The sequence below is a fragment of the Myotis nattereri genome, assembly GCF_964212035.1.
Source record: "Myotis nattereri genome assembly, chromosome: 16".
In the NCBI taxonomy this organism is placed as follows: domain Eukaryota; kingdom Metazoa; phylum Chordata; class Mammalia; order Chiroptera; family Vespertilionidae; genus Myotis; species Myotis nattereri.
Window position 1 is genome coordinate 41,331,258 of NC_138091.1, and position 13,866 is coordinate 41,345,123.

The 13,866-nt window shown below is 55.1% G+C and overlaps 1 protein-coding gene across 1 annotated transcript; it reads left to right on the forward strand.

The window, feature by feature from the left end:
• The first annotated feature begins 41 nt into the window (after positions 1-41).
• CNTNAP1 (contactin associated protein 1) lies at positions 42-13,607 on the forward strand. Its single transcript, XM_081109455.1, has 24 exons — positions 42-120; positions 970-1,071; positions 1,171-1,364; positions 1,793-1,940; positions 2,066-2,269; positions 2,796-2,980; positions 3,460-3,600; positions 4,068-4,329; positions 4,841-4,990; positions 5,255-5,426; positions 5,871-5,977; positions 6,118-6,237; positions 6,605-6,808; positions 7,008-7,164; positions 7,248-7,375; positions 7,648-7,833; positions 8,295-8,516; positions 8,771-9,010; positions 9,816-10,169; positions 10,336-10,463; positions 10,873-10,966; positions 11,148-11,393; positions 11,493-11,540; positions 12,448-13,607. The coding sequence occupies exons 1-24, from the start codon at positions 57-59 to the stop codon at positions 12,792-12,794; spliced, it is 4,203 nt and encodes a 1,400-aa protein (XP_080965581.1). The 5' UTR covers positions 42-56; the 3' UTR covers positions 12,795-13,607.
• The last annotated feature ends 259 nt before the right edge of the window (positions 13,608-13,866 follow it).

Consider the following 13,866-nt stretch of genomic DNA (forward strand, 5'->3'; position numbering starts at 1 on the left):
CCCTAGCCCGAACTGGGCACTGGGAGGCGGCCGCGGAGACCCTTGAGCCCTGCAGGATGCGTCTCCGGCTCTTCTGCATCCTGCTCGCCGCGGTCTCAGGAGCCCAGGGCTGGGGCTACTGTGAGTTCGGGGCTCGGAGGCGGGCAGGGTTGGGCCCGGGAGTTCAAAGCACCGCATTGCGGCTGGGTGGTCGCCGGTCCCTTCCCCGCCGGCGCGCGCTCGCTGGTTCGCTTTCGTCCTTCCCAGCCTCTCCCCCACGCTCCGCAATGCAGTTCGGCGGCCGGAGCGCGCGCCCGGTGCTGGAGTTGGGCTCGGAGCCGAGGATAGAGTCGGCCCGGCTGGGATTTGGCACTACGATCCAAGCCAGAGCTAGTGCCTCGGTTTGAGGGTTGGGGATAAAAGTGTTACTGGCGACCCGGGCTAGGATTAAGGTGTTGCCAGGGGCTGGGTTTGGGCTTGGAACTGGCCCAGGGGCTAGGGTTTGGGGTTGGGGGCTGGACTTGGGGACTGGGATCCAAGGTGGAGTTGGTGCCAGATTGATGCTAAGGTTGGACACAGAACTGGTGATGGTGTCAGGACTGGCTGGGGTTGGGACCAAGGCCTGGATCTGGAATTGGTGCAGGTTTGGGGATGCTGATGATGGGACTGATGCTCACGCTGGGCTGGATTGGTGTCTTGGGCTGACTCAGGTTCTGAAAGATGCTGAGTTTGAGATTGTGTTTTGGGGAGTACTGAGCCCAATTCACACCATGGCAGGAACAGGGCTAGGGAGGGGCTGGCCTAGGAGTTCCCCCAGAAGAAGATAGCCTCCCCTGAGTGTGCCCCAGTTGCTGCAGCCCGGCTTTAAGTTAGGGCTGGGTCTGCTGCTGGGGACCTGAGAAGGAGGAGCCCCAGTCGCTCAGTGTGCGGGGCCTTGGGGAAGGCCTGGGAGGGGCTGACCTGTCCCCTATGTCTGTCCCCCGAACCCAGACGGCTGTGATGAGGAGCTGGTGGGGCCCTTGTACTATCGCTCCCTGGGTGCCTCCTCCTACTATGGGCTCTTCACGGCTCCACGCTTCGCCCGACTGCACGGTGAGCCTGGCCCCAGGAGCAGGGGGGGACTCTAGGGGTGGGGGTGAGGGCTGGGAGTAAAGGGGGAGCCAGTGGTGAAAGCCCCGGTCCCTTCTATAGGCATAAGTGGATGGTCTCCCCGGACTGGTGACCCGAATCCCTGGCTCCAGATCGACCTAATGAAGAAGCACCGGATCCGGGCGGTGGCCACACAAGGCTCCTTTAACTCTTGGGACTGGGTCACGCGCTACATGCTGCTCTACGGCGACCGAGTGGACAGCTGGACCCCGTTCTACCAACAAGGGCACAATGCGGTACTCCAGCTCCTGCATACACGCTTGGGGAACCTCCTCAGTTTTGCAGCCTGGGCTGGGCATGAATTAGCTTGTGGGGAAGGGGAGGGGGCGGGGTGAGGGCACAGGTTAGGAATAGTGACTTCCACTCGGAGACTCTGTTCAGAAGGACTGTGAGCTCACAGGTGGGCAAGACACTCCCGGAGGACAGGGTTCCACAACCTTAGAGAGCTTCTTGAAGGAGGTGACACCTGAGCTGAGCTTTGAGGAAGGAATGAGATAGTGGGAGAGGACACTCCGGGCGAGGAGATAACGGTGTGCATAAAGCCATGCAGGCGGGAGATCAAGGAGCGTTTGCTTTGCAAAGTCCAGATTGTCTGGCGGTGACACCTGTGGGCTGGGAAACGAGCCGAGGGTGGGGACCGGTCACTCCCCCCTCTCCCCCGCAGACCTTCTTCGGGAACGTGAACGAGTCGGCCGTGGTGCGCCACGACCTGCACTACCACTTCACCGCGCGGTACATCCGCATCGTGCCCTTGGCTTGGAACCCGCGGGGCAAGATCGGCCTGAGGCTGGGCCTCTACGGCTGTCCTTACAGTGAGAGTGCGGAGGTCGTGGCGGGGCTGGGGGCGGGGGTGGGGGTGGGGCGGTGGGGGCGGGGGCGGTAGACGAGCCGTCTCCCCGGGCCCCCGCCCCCGGCCCACCTTCGGTCGTTCGCGCAGAGTCCGACGTGCTCTATTTCGACGGCGACGATGCCATCTCGTACCGCTTCCCGCGAGGGGTCAGCCAGAGCCTGTGGGACGTGTTCGCGTTCAGCTTCAAGACCGAGGAGAAGGACGGGCTCCTGCTGCACGCGGAGGGCGCCCAGGGCGACTACGTGACACTCGAGCTACAGGGGGCGCACTTGCTGCTGCACATGAGCCTGGGTGAGCGACCTGGGGGGGGGGGGGGGGGACTCGTGAACGGCGGCTGGGCTGCTCGCCGCCCCTCCTCCGCGAAGCCGTGCCCACCCCTGACGTCCCCTCTCCCGTTCGCCCCAACCCGCCTTTTTCGTGTAGAATTTAGTGCTAGCAGAACTCTGGACCCCGAGTCAGCAGAACTGGATTCCAGTCTCAGCTCTACCGGCTGCTGGCTGCTACCCCAACCCCAGTCTCCTCAATGTAAAAACATCACACACACACACATTAAAAAGTATTTTTGTGTCTAATTAGTTTTTTCATAACATCCACATGATGAAGTAGAAGCAGCTATTGTGCCCAAGTTTTACCGATAGAAGTTCAAAGAGGTGAAATGACTTGCCCTAAGTCACATCCTTGCCAATGACGCTGCTCCATCCCAGGCCCCGGTGGTCCCATCTCTGTGCCCACCCTCCCTGGCTGCTGCTTCCTAGGGGCCAGGGCTCACTGGGGATCTCCGGGTCCAAGGTCTGACCTCGCCCCACCCCATCCTCAGGCAGCAGCCCCATCCAACCACGGCCTGGCCACACCACGGTGAGCGCTGGTGGGGTCCTCAATGACCAGCACTGGCACTATGTCCGTGTGGACCGATACGGCCGCCAAGCAAACCTCACCCTGGACGGCTATGTGCAGCGTTTCATTCTCAATGGCGACTTCGAGAGGCTGAACCTGGACAATGAGGTGAGCAGAGCAGAAGGAGTCGTTTGGCTGAGGGGGGCGCTGGCTGGGTGGGTGGGGGTCAGCACTCCCCTCCACCAAAGGTCAGACCTTGCTTCCTGGTGCCGCCCAAGACCCATTGAGATGGGGTTTGGACATCTGGATTTTGAGGATTGGGCAAGATGAGAAAATTGCCCCCTGGGATTGCCCAGCTGTGCGGGATTAAAGACCCTGGCCACCGTCTGCACAGAAAGAATCCCAGAAAGTTTTATTGACCTACTCAAGGCCTTGCAGCCACTTTGTGGTGGAGTTAGGACTAGAACCCAAACCTCAGGAGGCCCAGCGAGCTTCCAGCTTTAACCCTGACATTGGGGAAATGTGTGTTTCAAGCCTTTTATAAAAAAGCTGCATGGTGGGGGCTCCAGGAAGGTGCATGCGCTCCCGCACGCAGGGAACCTCACCCTCCCAGGGAACCTCACCCTCATTCCCTACTCCGCCCACAGATGTTCATTGGGGGTCTGGTGGGCGCCCAGAAAAACCTTGCCTATCGGCATAATTTCCGTGGCTGCATGGAAAATGTAATCTTCAACCGAGTCAACATCGCAGACCTGGCTGTGCGGCGCCATTCGAGGATCACCTTCGAGGCCAGTGGGCTGGGGATCTGGGAGGATGGGACATCAGAGCCACTTGGAAAGCCAAGAAGTGGAGCGGGAAGAGATCTTGACAATCAGATACAAGTTCAGGACCTCTCCCTCCCCAGACAGATGCTCAAGTGGGGGTCCTGATGAAATTACAGGAGGTGCAAAGTCCACCCCTCTACCCCAGTTAAGAAGCGGCAGTAGAACCACGGGAAATCCCCTCTGGATGTTGGCAGGAAGGAGGAGTCGCCATGAAGACGTTGTAGATCAGTGATAGCAAGAGAGCGGAGGCCCCCTGTACCGCTGGACCTGTTTGTAGGAGGGTGGAAATGTCAGGGTTGAAGGTCTTCCCCCATCGCCCCCACACTGAGGGAGTGCTGTGACAAAGATCTTAGGCCAATACGAAAATGGGATTCCCAGAGAGGCGGGGTGGAAACTCAAGGCCACTGATGGGTCCTTGCTTTCGCCTCCAGGGTAAGGTGGCCTTCCGCTGCCTGGACCCGGTTCCTCACCCGGTCAACTTCGGAGGTCCTCACAACTTCCTGCAAGTGCCTGGGTTCCCTCGACGTGGCCGCCTCGCAGTCTCCTTTCGCTTCCGCACCTGGGACCTCACGGGACTGCTACTTTACTCCAGCCTGGGAGACGGGCTGGGCCACGTGGAGCTGATGCTCAGTGAAGGGCAGGTCAACGTGTCCATTGCACAGACCGGCCGAAAGAAGCTTCAGTTCGCTGCTGGTGAGGGATGGGTTGGGGGCGGGGCCTGGATTGAAGGGTGGACAGGGGCCAGAGAGATAGGTAGGAGGCCAGAGAGGGCAGAGGAGAGCCGGGGTGACTGTGGGCTTGGACTGAGGGGAGCAGAGCAGGAGGTCCCAGGCCCCTGGGAAAAGGTGGGAGTGGATGAGAGGCAGCTGGGGCTGGGGGCAGACCTGAGGGGCTATGGGTGCTGGGAGAAGCAGGAAGCCTGAGAGTCCTGGTATTCTCCAGTTCCGGGGGGGGGGGGGGGGGTGTCTCTGGAGGTGTTTGTTATTCATTTATAACTTTGCAGACTGTATAAGCTGCTGGCGTTATGGATAGTGGAGAGAGACTTTCAGAGATGTCACCACCCAGTGTGATAAGTGTAACAATGGGAGGAGGAACATAGTCCATTGTTGGGACACAGAGTGGGGGTGCTGCTTCCACAGGAAAGACAGATTGCTCCTAGGGCCTGGTGCGTTCCCCACCCACAGCATCCTCCTTTCCTGTCCAGGGTACCGCCTGAATGATGGCTTTTGGCACGAGGTGAATTTCGCAGCACAGGAAAACCATGCAGTCATCAGCATTGATGATGTGGAGGGGGCAGAGGTCAGGGTCTCATACCCACTGCTGATCCGTACAGGGACTTCGTACTTCTTTGGGGGTAAGTGGTGGCTAACCTGGCCAGACCCCTGTCCCTGGGTGGGAAGGCCCCCGCCCCCACCTAAGTCCACCCAGATGGGACTACATGGAGAGCTTTGTAGGAATAAACCCTTCTTTCCCTTCTGGGGTCTTGGGGACCGGAAGGTCACTGCCATTATCTATTGGCCCCTCCCTTCCTTCATGTCTGGCTCTCCCTTGGCATCTCCCTGGGGGAGGGTCTCTGGGGTCTCCCCTGGGGAGGGCCTCACAGGGGTGGTTGCTCCAGGTTGTCCCAAGCCAGCCAGTCGATGGGGCTGCCACTCTAACCAGACGGCATTCCATGGCTGCATGGAGCTGTTCAAGGTGGATGGTCAACTGGTCAACCTGACTCTGGTGGAGGGCCGGCGGCTTGGATACTTTGCTGAGGTCCTCTTTGACACATGTGGCATCACTGATAGGTATCCAGAAGTCCCTTTCCCTTCAAGAGGTGACCCCCGCCCCCCCAAGCTCCTTCCCATGGTCTCCCAAAGGGAGTGGCCTTTCTCAACCTTTCTTCTCCTGGTCCCAGCTCTTCGGTCTCCCACCTGGAGATGATTCCTCCTTGACCTCTCACTTCCTGTTTCTTCCCTTAAGTGACATGTGCTCAGAATGGAAATGAAGCATCTATTTTTTGGGTGGTGGTGGTGTATAAAGCATTATTTGTTCATTGGGGGAAGAGGAAACAGTGCTTGAGTCAAGGCCTGCCTAATGCCCAGCATTTAGGCTCATATCTGGCTAGTTAGGTGAGGTGTGTCTCATGGAGTTCTGTGTTCTCAGGAGTGGGGAGTGGAGCCTGTAGGGGTCAGACTCCACTCTCAAGCTCCCAATAAGGCTTCTTCCCTTGGTGCTGACCTCTTCCTTAGGTGCAGCCCTAACATGTGTGAGCATGATGGACGCTGCTACCAGTCTTGGGATGACTTCATCTGCTACTGTGAACTGACAGGCTACAAGGGGGAGACCTGCCACCAACGTAAGCCAGCTGGGATATGGGGGAAGAGTCGGGGACAGGAGAGGTCAGGAGAAGGTTGCTGGGATCATGAGGCTGCTAGAGATGGTGGGGCTGGCTCTGCTAGCCCTCTGAACCCATAATTGTTTTCTACCACCTACCAGCTTTGTATAAGGAATCTTGTGAGGCTTATCGGCTTAGTGGGAAAACTTCGGGAAACTTCACCATTGATCCTGATGGCAGTGGCCCCCTGAAGCCATTTGTAGTATACTGTGATATTCGAGGTAAGTGGCTCTGATAGGTGGTTAAGGGACAGTTGACAAGGCTATGCTGGGGGGTGGGGAAACAGGGAAGGATTGAAGGGTGGGCAGGGGCCAGTAAGATTAAACTGTGATGGGGCTAAAGGAGGGCAGAGGGAAAAGGGACACTCAGGAATTTGTAATCTAGCCTTGCAGATAAATTCCAGCTTCCTGATGTGGTCCAGCTGTCTCATCTCCAGCCTGCAATGTCCAGGGCCAGGAGCTAGGCTGGAATGGAGCTGCTAGCCACATTTATTGGCTCTGAGTTGCAGCAGTGGTGGTGGAAATGGGCAGGGAGATGGGTAGAGAGTGCCCATCTCCAGCCAAAGCTCTGTCCCTTCCCCTCCCCCAGAGAACAAGGCATGGACAGTTGTGCGGCATGACAGGCTGTGGACAACTCGGGTGACAGGTTCGAGCATGGAGCGGCCATTCCTGGGGGCCGTCCAGTACTGGAATGCATCCTGGGAGGAAGTCAGTGCCCTGGCCAATGCTTCCCAGCACTGTGAACAGTGGATCGAATTCTCCTGCTACAATTCCAGGCTGCTCAACACTGCAGGTTGGGTCTGGGGTCTGGGAGGGTGAGGTGGAGAGCTGGAGGAGAGGCCAGTGGGGGCCTGGGAGAAAGAAACCAGACGGTTAAGTTGGAGCCCTGGGCTAGAAGATTCAAGAGTCCGAGGCTGGTTAGAAGGGTGAGAGGGGAGCCCAGAGACTTGTGGAGGAACAGGGCCTAGAAACCGCCTGAACCCCTTCCCCAGGAGGCTACCCCTACAGCTTCTGGATTGGCCGGAATGAGGAGCAGCACTTCTACTGGGGAGGCTCGCAGCCTGGGATCCAGCGCTGTGCCTGCGGTCTGGACCGGAGCTGTGTGGACCCTACTCTGCAGTGCAACTGTGACGCTGACCAGCCCCAGTGGTGAGGGAGGCACCGGGCGGGGCTCTCAGGATCTGGGGGCCGGTGAATGGCCGGAGCTGAGCCACTGCATCTTGCCCGCACAGGAGAACCGACAGGGGACTGCTGACCTTTGTGGACCATTTGCCTGTCACTCAGGTGGTGGTGGGAGACACAAACCGCTCCACTTCTGAGGCCCAGTTTTTCCTGAGGCCTCTGCGCTGCTATGGCGATCGTGAGTGGCAGACCCGTTTTGTGTATCATCTAGTTTCTAAAATCTAGGCCATCTGACTCACTGGGTGCCTCCAGGACACAGTCAGACACCCCAGGTCCTCCTAGGATATGACCCCCACCTATACTGCTCCTTTACACCTTATTGTCTTTCATTACACTCCTTGGTTACCCCCAGTTGTCCCTCGGCCTTTCCTTCCCCCACTCACTTGAGGCTCCCTTACTCCCCCACCCTCCAACCTCCCTGACAAGGCCTTCTTCCATCTGGTTTTGTAGGAAATTCCTGGAACACCATCTCCTTCCACACCGGGGCTGCACTACGCTTTCCTCCAATCCGTGCCAACCACAGCCTTGATGTCTCCTTCTACTTCAGGACCTCGGCCCCTTCAGGAGTCTTCCTAGAGAATATGGGGGGCTCTTACTACCAGTGGTGCCGACCTTACATACGGGTGGAACTAAACAGTGAGCAGGCACACGGGAGGGACGTGGGGTAGATGACTAACTCGGGGAAGAATGGGTGTAGGTGGAGGCTGGGGAAAGAGACAGGGCAGATGTCTTGTCCTCTCTATGGAGAAGGCTTTGATGACCCTGGGTTCTAGTCCAGCTCAGTCTTGAAAGCTGGTTTTGTGACCTGAGGCACCCAGTCTGCCTCTCGGGGCCTTAGGTGAATAAGGAAGCTGGGATCCTGAGGAATCTCCTACCTACTAGCTATGCTTCTAACCTGAGAAGGGGGGTGGGAAGCTGGCTCCAGGGATCTGCAAATTTGGGAGAGAACAGGGGTATGAGGTTTTAAGCCGTTTTAGGTTTTGTCCCAGGCTGTAGATAAACTGGAGGGACATTCCAGGAGCTCCAGAGTGAAGAAGAGAGGTTGCATTGGGTGAGGAATCTTGGAGGTCTGAGTCCTCTCCCCCCACCCCCACCAGCATCCCGAGATGTGGTCTTCGCCTTCGATGTGGGGAATGGAGATGAGAACCTGACAGTACACTCAGATGATTTTGAGTTCAACGATGATGAGTGGCACCTGGTCCGGGCTGAAATCAACGTGAAGCAGGCCCGGCTCCGCGTGGACCACAGGCCCTGGGTGGTGCGGCCTATGCCCCTGCAGACCTACATCTGGCTGGAGTACGACCAGCCCCTCTATGTTGGTAAGCAGCAACCCAGAGGCAGGTCTGAAGTCTCCTTAACCTTTCCACCCTCTCAAGGCTGCTCTCCTTGTTTCCAGGAACCCGTGTCTTAATTCCCAATCCGCTCTGCTTCAGAGAGAGCCAGAGGCCCACCGTCCCTCTCCAGTCCCTGGCTCTAGTCCATTATTCTAGCTCCCTTGGTTCCTTTCCCAACCCCAATACTTACCCCTGTCTCTTGCTCTACACCCATTTCTTAACCTGCCCACCCTTCCCAGGATCTGCAGAGCTTAAGAGGCGCCCCTTCGTGGGCTGCTTGAGGGCTATGCGTCTGAATGGAGTGACTCTGAACCTGGAAGGCCGTGCCAATGCCTCTGAGGGTACCTCACCCAACTGCACAGGCCGCTGTGCCCATCCCCGGTTCCCCTGTTTCCATGGAGGCCGTTGCGTGGAACGCTACAGCTACTACACATGTGACTGTGACCTCACGGCTTTTGATGGGCCATATTGCAACCATGGTCAGTGCTGTTGGTTATGGGAGGACAGGGAGCTGTAGGGTGTAATGGGATGTAGGGATGGCAGGGAAGAAAGGAAGGAGGGTGTCTCTGGGTTCCTGAGCTCTGATCTGGGGCCATCAGACAGCAGAAGATGCTGGGTGACTCCAAAGGCATCAAGTGGGGCAAGGAAGGGGTGGTACAGCTAGCTGGTAGTAAAAGCAACAAGCAAATAACTTCCCCATCTTCCTCTATCACCAAGGTAACACAGGTTCCCCCCCTTGCAAGCATATCCACCTCAGGCTGCATGATGCCCTCCTATGCCATTTCCTATTTGACAATTGCTGCACTCCTAAAACATGTCTACAGCCGGGTTCTTGGTTAAAGAGAACCTAGTCATTCACCACAGCAAGATCTCTGCACATATACTCAGACTGCATCCTCCCTAAGGCTGGTAGGTTACTAACGGGAAGTCTGATGGAATCAGGGAGATTTAGGGACTTAGAGACCAACAGAAGACCTTTGGTCTTGGTTTGGAAATGTGCGTAGTGGTGAATGTACTGGATGGAGTCATGGTATCTCAGTTCTAATCTTGGCTCTCCACTTACTGGGTATCCTTAAGCAAGCCACTACCCACCTCTGAGCCTCAGTTTCCCCACCTGTAAAATGCAGCCCCAACCCCAGCAGGGGTTGGCTAATATGAAACTGGTGGTGGCAGAAACTGAAGGCAAGTCCAGGGGAGTGTGTGTGTGTGTGTGTGTGTGTGAGTGACATATACAATGTCTGAACATGGGAACGGAAGCCCTGACCTCACCACCTGTGCCTTCAGATATTGGTGGTTTCTTTGAGCCCGGCACCTGGATGCGCTATAACCTGCAGTCAGCACTGCGCTCTGCAGCCCGGGAGTTCTCCCACATGCTGAGCCGGCCGGTGCCAGGCTACGAGCCAGGCTACATCCCCGGCTACGACACTCCTGGCTATGTACCTGGCTACCATGGCCCTGGGTACCGTCTGCCTGACTACCCGCAGCCTGGCCGGCCTGTGCCAGGTTACCGGGGTCCTGTCTACAATGTTACTGGAGAGGAGGTGTCTTTCAGCTTTAGCACCGAATCTGCCCCCGCTGTGCTGCTCTACGTCAGCTCCTTTGTGCGTGATTACATGGCCGTGCTCATCAAGGAAGATGGTAAGCTCCTGACAGGCTCTCTCCCTCAACTCCAGCTTCTTCCAGGGCACCCTTCATTCTCAACTATTGATTCACTAATTAATACATAAAAGGACCTAAGTGCTCTTAGAAAAGGGGGATTGTGGGACCTGAAGGGAGACTCCCTCTTTTCCTCTCCACCCCACAGGGACTCTACAGCTGCGATATCAGCTGGGCACCAGTCCCTATGTGTACCAACTAACCACCCGACCAGTTACAGATGGTCAGCCCCACAGTGTCAATATCACCCGGGTTTACCGCCAGCTGTTCATCCAGGTGTGTGTAGAGAGAAGTGGACCAGTTCAGATTATAACCTCATAATCAAGGTTGTGGCACCCAGGAAAATGTCAAATACTTAATATTTGTATTTATTACCTCATATGACTCTCACAACAGGTCTGTGAGGCAGTTCAGGTACACATGTGTACTTATTATCTCTGTTTTACAAATAATTACGGACTCAGAAAGTAAAGTGCTTCCCCAAAGTTAAACTACTAGAAAGCTGCAAAAACAGGGCTCAAAACCAGGCTGTTGGGTTTTTAAAACATCTGGTCCAGGGGTGGCGCACGTAGGACAAAGCTAGGACTTACCACCTGCTGGGACAGAGTTCAGGGTTCCTGGATGATCGTGGCTGTGTCTGCCTCTGGTTCTCCCTCCCGCATCTCCTTTCTCCTCCCCATCTCAGGTGGACTACTTCCCACTGACAGAACAGAAGTTCTCACTGTTGGTGGACAGCCAGCTTGACTCACCCAAGGCCTTGTATCTAGGGCGTGTTATGGGTAAGCTGAGGGTGACAATGCATTTGGGGTAAGAAATTGTGGGTGAAGTCCCTGGAGCCCAGATGAGAGTGAAGGAACTGGGAATCACAGAGAAAGTGCTGATTAGTAAGAAATCTATGGATGGTAAGGGAGGGTTATTGGTGGTCCAAATGCTTTCTTTCTGGGCCTGCCTCTCCCCCAGAAACAGGAGTAATTGACCCAGAGATCCAGCGCTACAACACACCAGGTTTCTCAGGCTGCTTGTCTGGTGTTCGATTCAACAATGTGGCTCCCCTCAAAACCCACTTCCGAACCCCTCGACCCATGACTGCTGAGCTAGCTGAGGCCCTTCGAGTTCAGGGAGAACTGTCTGAATCTAACTGTGGAGCCATGCCACGTCTTTTCTCAGAGGTGCCACCTGAGCTGGATCCCTGGTATCTGCCTCCAGGTATGTCCCCAGGACACACAAGAGGGAGGGACAAGAGAGAAAGAATATTATTCTTACCATATCGGAGGCTTCTCATAACTGGTGCTTTCTCTTCTTCAGACTTCCCATACTACCATGATGATGGATGGGTTGCCATACTTTTAGGCTGTGAGTAGTGTGATCCCTGCCCTAACCTCCTGATTCTACCCTCTCACTGTTAGCATTCCCTCCCTGCCCTGTAGATTCTGTGGGTCGTGACCCCTGAAAATACATCCTGCATATCAGATATTTACATTACGATTCATAACAGTAGCAAAATTACAGTTATGAAGTAGCAACGAAAATAATTTTATGGTTGGGGGTTACCACAACATGAGGAACTGTATTAAAGGGTCGTGGCATTAGGAAGGTTGAGAACCACTGCTGTAGAACATGGTAGTGCAAAGAAGGTTGAGATAGGCCATGCTGAAGTAGTATGTAATTGGTATAGAGATTTTTAAATGTTTGAGGATGCTATAGGCTTTTGTTTTTATGTTATAGACTTTAATTGAAATATTAAGATTGGACTATGGTTAAGGAATGAGGAAATGGGGGTATAGTAACATCTAGAGATAAGAAGGGTTAACTGCCCTAGTTGGTTTGGCTCAGTGGATAGAGCGTCAGCCTGTGGACTGAAGGGTCCCAGGTTCAATTCCAGTCAAGGGCACATGCCTGGGTTGTGGGCCCGACCCCCCAGTGGGGGGCGTGCAGGAGGCAGCCGATCAATAGTTCTTTCTCATCATTCATGTTTTTCTCTCTTTCCCTCTCCCTTCTTCTCTGAAATCAATAAAATAAATATATTATTTAAAAAAAAAAAAAAGGAAGGGATGTGAAAAGAGAATATTAGAAGATGGCGGGGGATAAGCCAGGAATTCAGACCTACCAGACACTAAGGAATAGCTTGATGGTTGTAGAGTGAACACTGCTGTTCACTGTTGTTCACTGTTGAACATTTTTACTCAAAAGCATACATCTGGGTCTGTATGTAGGAGAAACCCCAAAGATCTGCTCTAATTATTTCTTTTTCCTCTTTCAGTTTTGGTGGCCTTCCTGCTGCTGGGGCTGGTGGGAATGCTGGTGCTCTTCTATCTGCAAAATCATCGCTACAAGGGTTCCTACCATACCAATGAGCCCAAGGCCACCCACGATTACCACCCTGGCAGCAAACCTCCCCTACCTACTTCAGGCTCTGCCCAGGCCCCGCCCTCTACACCAGCTTCCACCCAAGTTCCAGCCCCAGCCCCAGCCCCAGCCCCAGCCCCAGCTCCAGCCCCAGCCCCAGCCCCAGCCCCAGCCCCAGCCCCAGCCCCAGTCCCAGTCCCTGGCCCTGGCTCCCGGGACCAAAACCTACCCCAGATCCTAGAGGAGTCCAGATCTGAATGAATCAGAAGGGCTTCAGGGACCAAGTCCATTTCCCTGAATTCCCCATAACCTGCCTCTACCCAACCCTGTCAGGGACATTTGACTCCTTTTAGCTGGTTCTGCTCACCCAGAGGATTCCCCTCCTGCCAAGTTTGGTGGGCAGAGCTACAGATGGGACCAAAGGGAGTAGCTGAGCCTCACTGCCTAAACCAGTGCCCTGCCCATTTCCGTTTCCCCAGGCTCCTGGTGGTTTGCCTGCCCCAAAAGGAAAGCCTCATGGGGTTGAGACAGGTCCTTCCTGCCATCCCTGTCCCAGCTGCTGCCAGGGATTAAGAGAGTGCAGGGGAGATTAACTGTCTCTCTCCAAACATTCAATCTCAGCAGGGATAGATGTGTGGGACTGCAGGGATGCACGAGGTATGGGGGGAGGAGGCTGCTAAACATATCCCCCAGCCTTCCCCCTGCCCTGCACATCTTCCATCTGTGTCCACTCAGCTGGGTGTTAGGGAGGGCTTCATCATTGGGTCCTACCCTCCTCCTCCTTTTTTGTTTTTTATAGACTGAGAGGCTTCAGTTTAGCACTTTAGTACCTCTGCTGCTTCAAATGCTTTAGCCAAAGCCATAAAAACTTGCAACGTAGAGAAAATGCAGACACACTGACTAGCCAGCTCCATACTCTTCCTCCCTCTTCCAAGATATGCAATAGCCTTGATGCCTGTCAAAAGGCTTAGCCCCCTCTCCAATGCATGAGGAGCCCTCTTTCCTCCGCTCAGAGATGCTGCTTCATTTGCCCAGGAGGTCACATTCTTTAAATATATTTTTTGTTGCAAAGTCTCTCTCTAGAGAAACTATATATTATTCTAATTTTTAAATTATCAGTTTATATATAAAAGAAGAAAAAAGCAATCGATTGTCCTGTCCTGTGCCAGTGGTCTGTAGTTTGCTTCTCCTGTGTTGGAAGTCCCATGAGGCCTGCTGGTCACTCATCCAGCCTGAGTCGGCCTCCACTCTGAAGCTGTGCTCTCAGACGTAGAGCCATTCTAATAAAACAGAGTGGCAGAGCCCCAGACTGTGTGTGGTGGCTGGTGTTGTG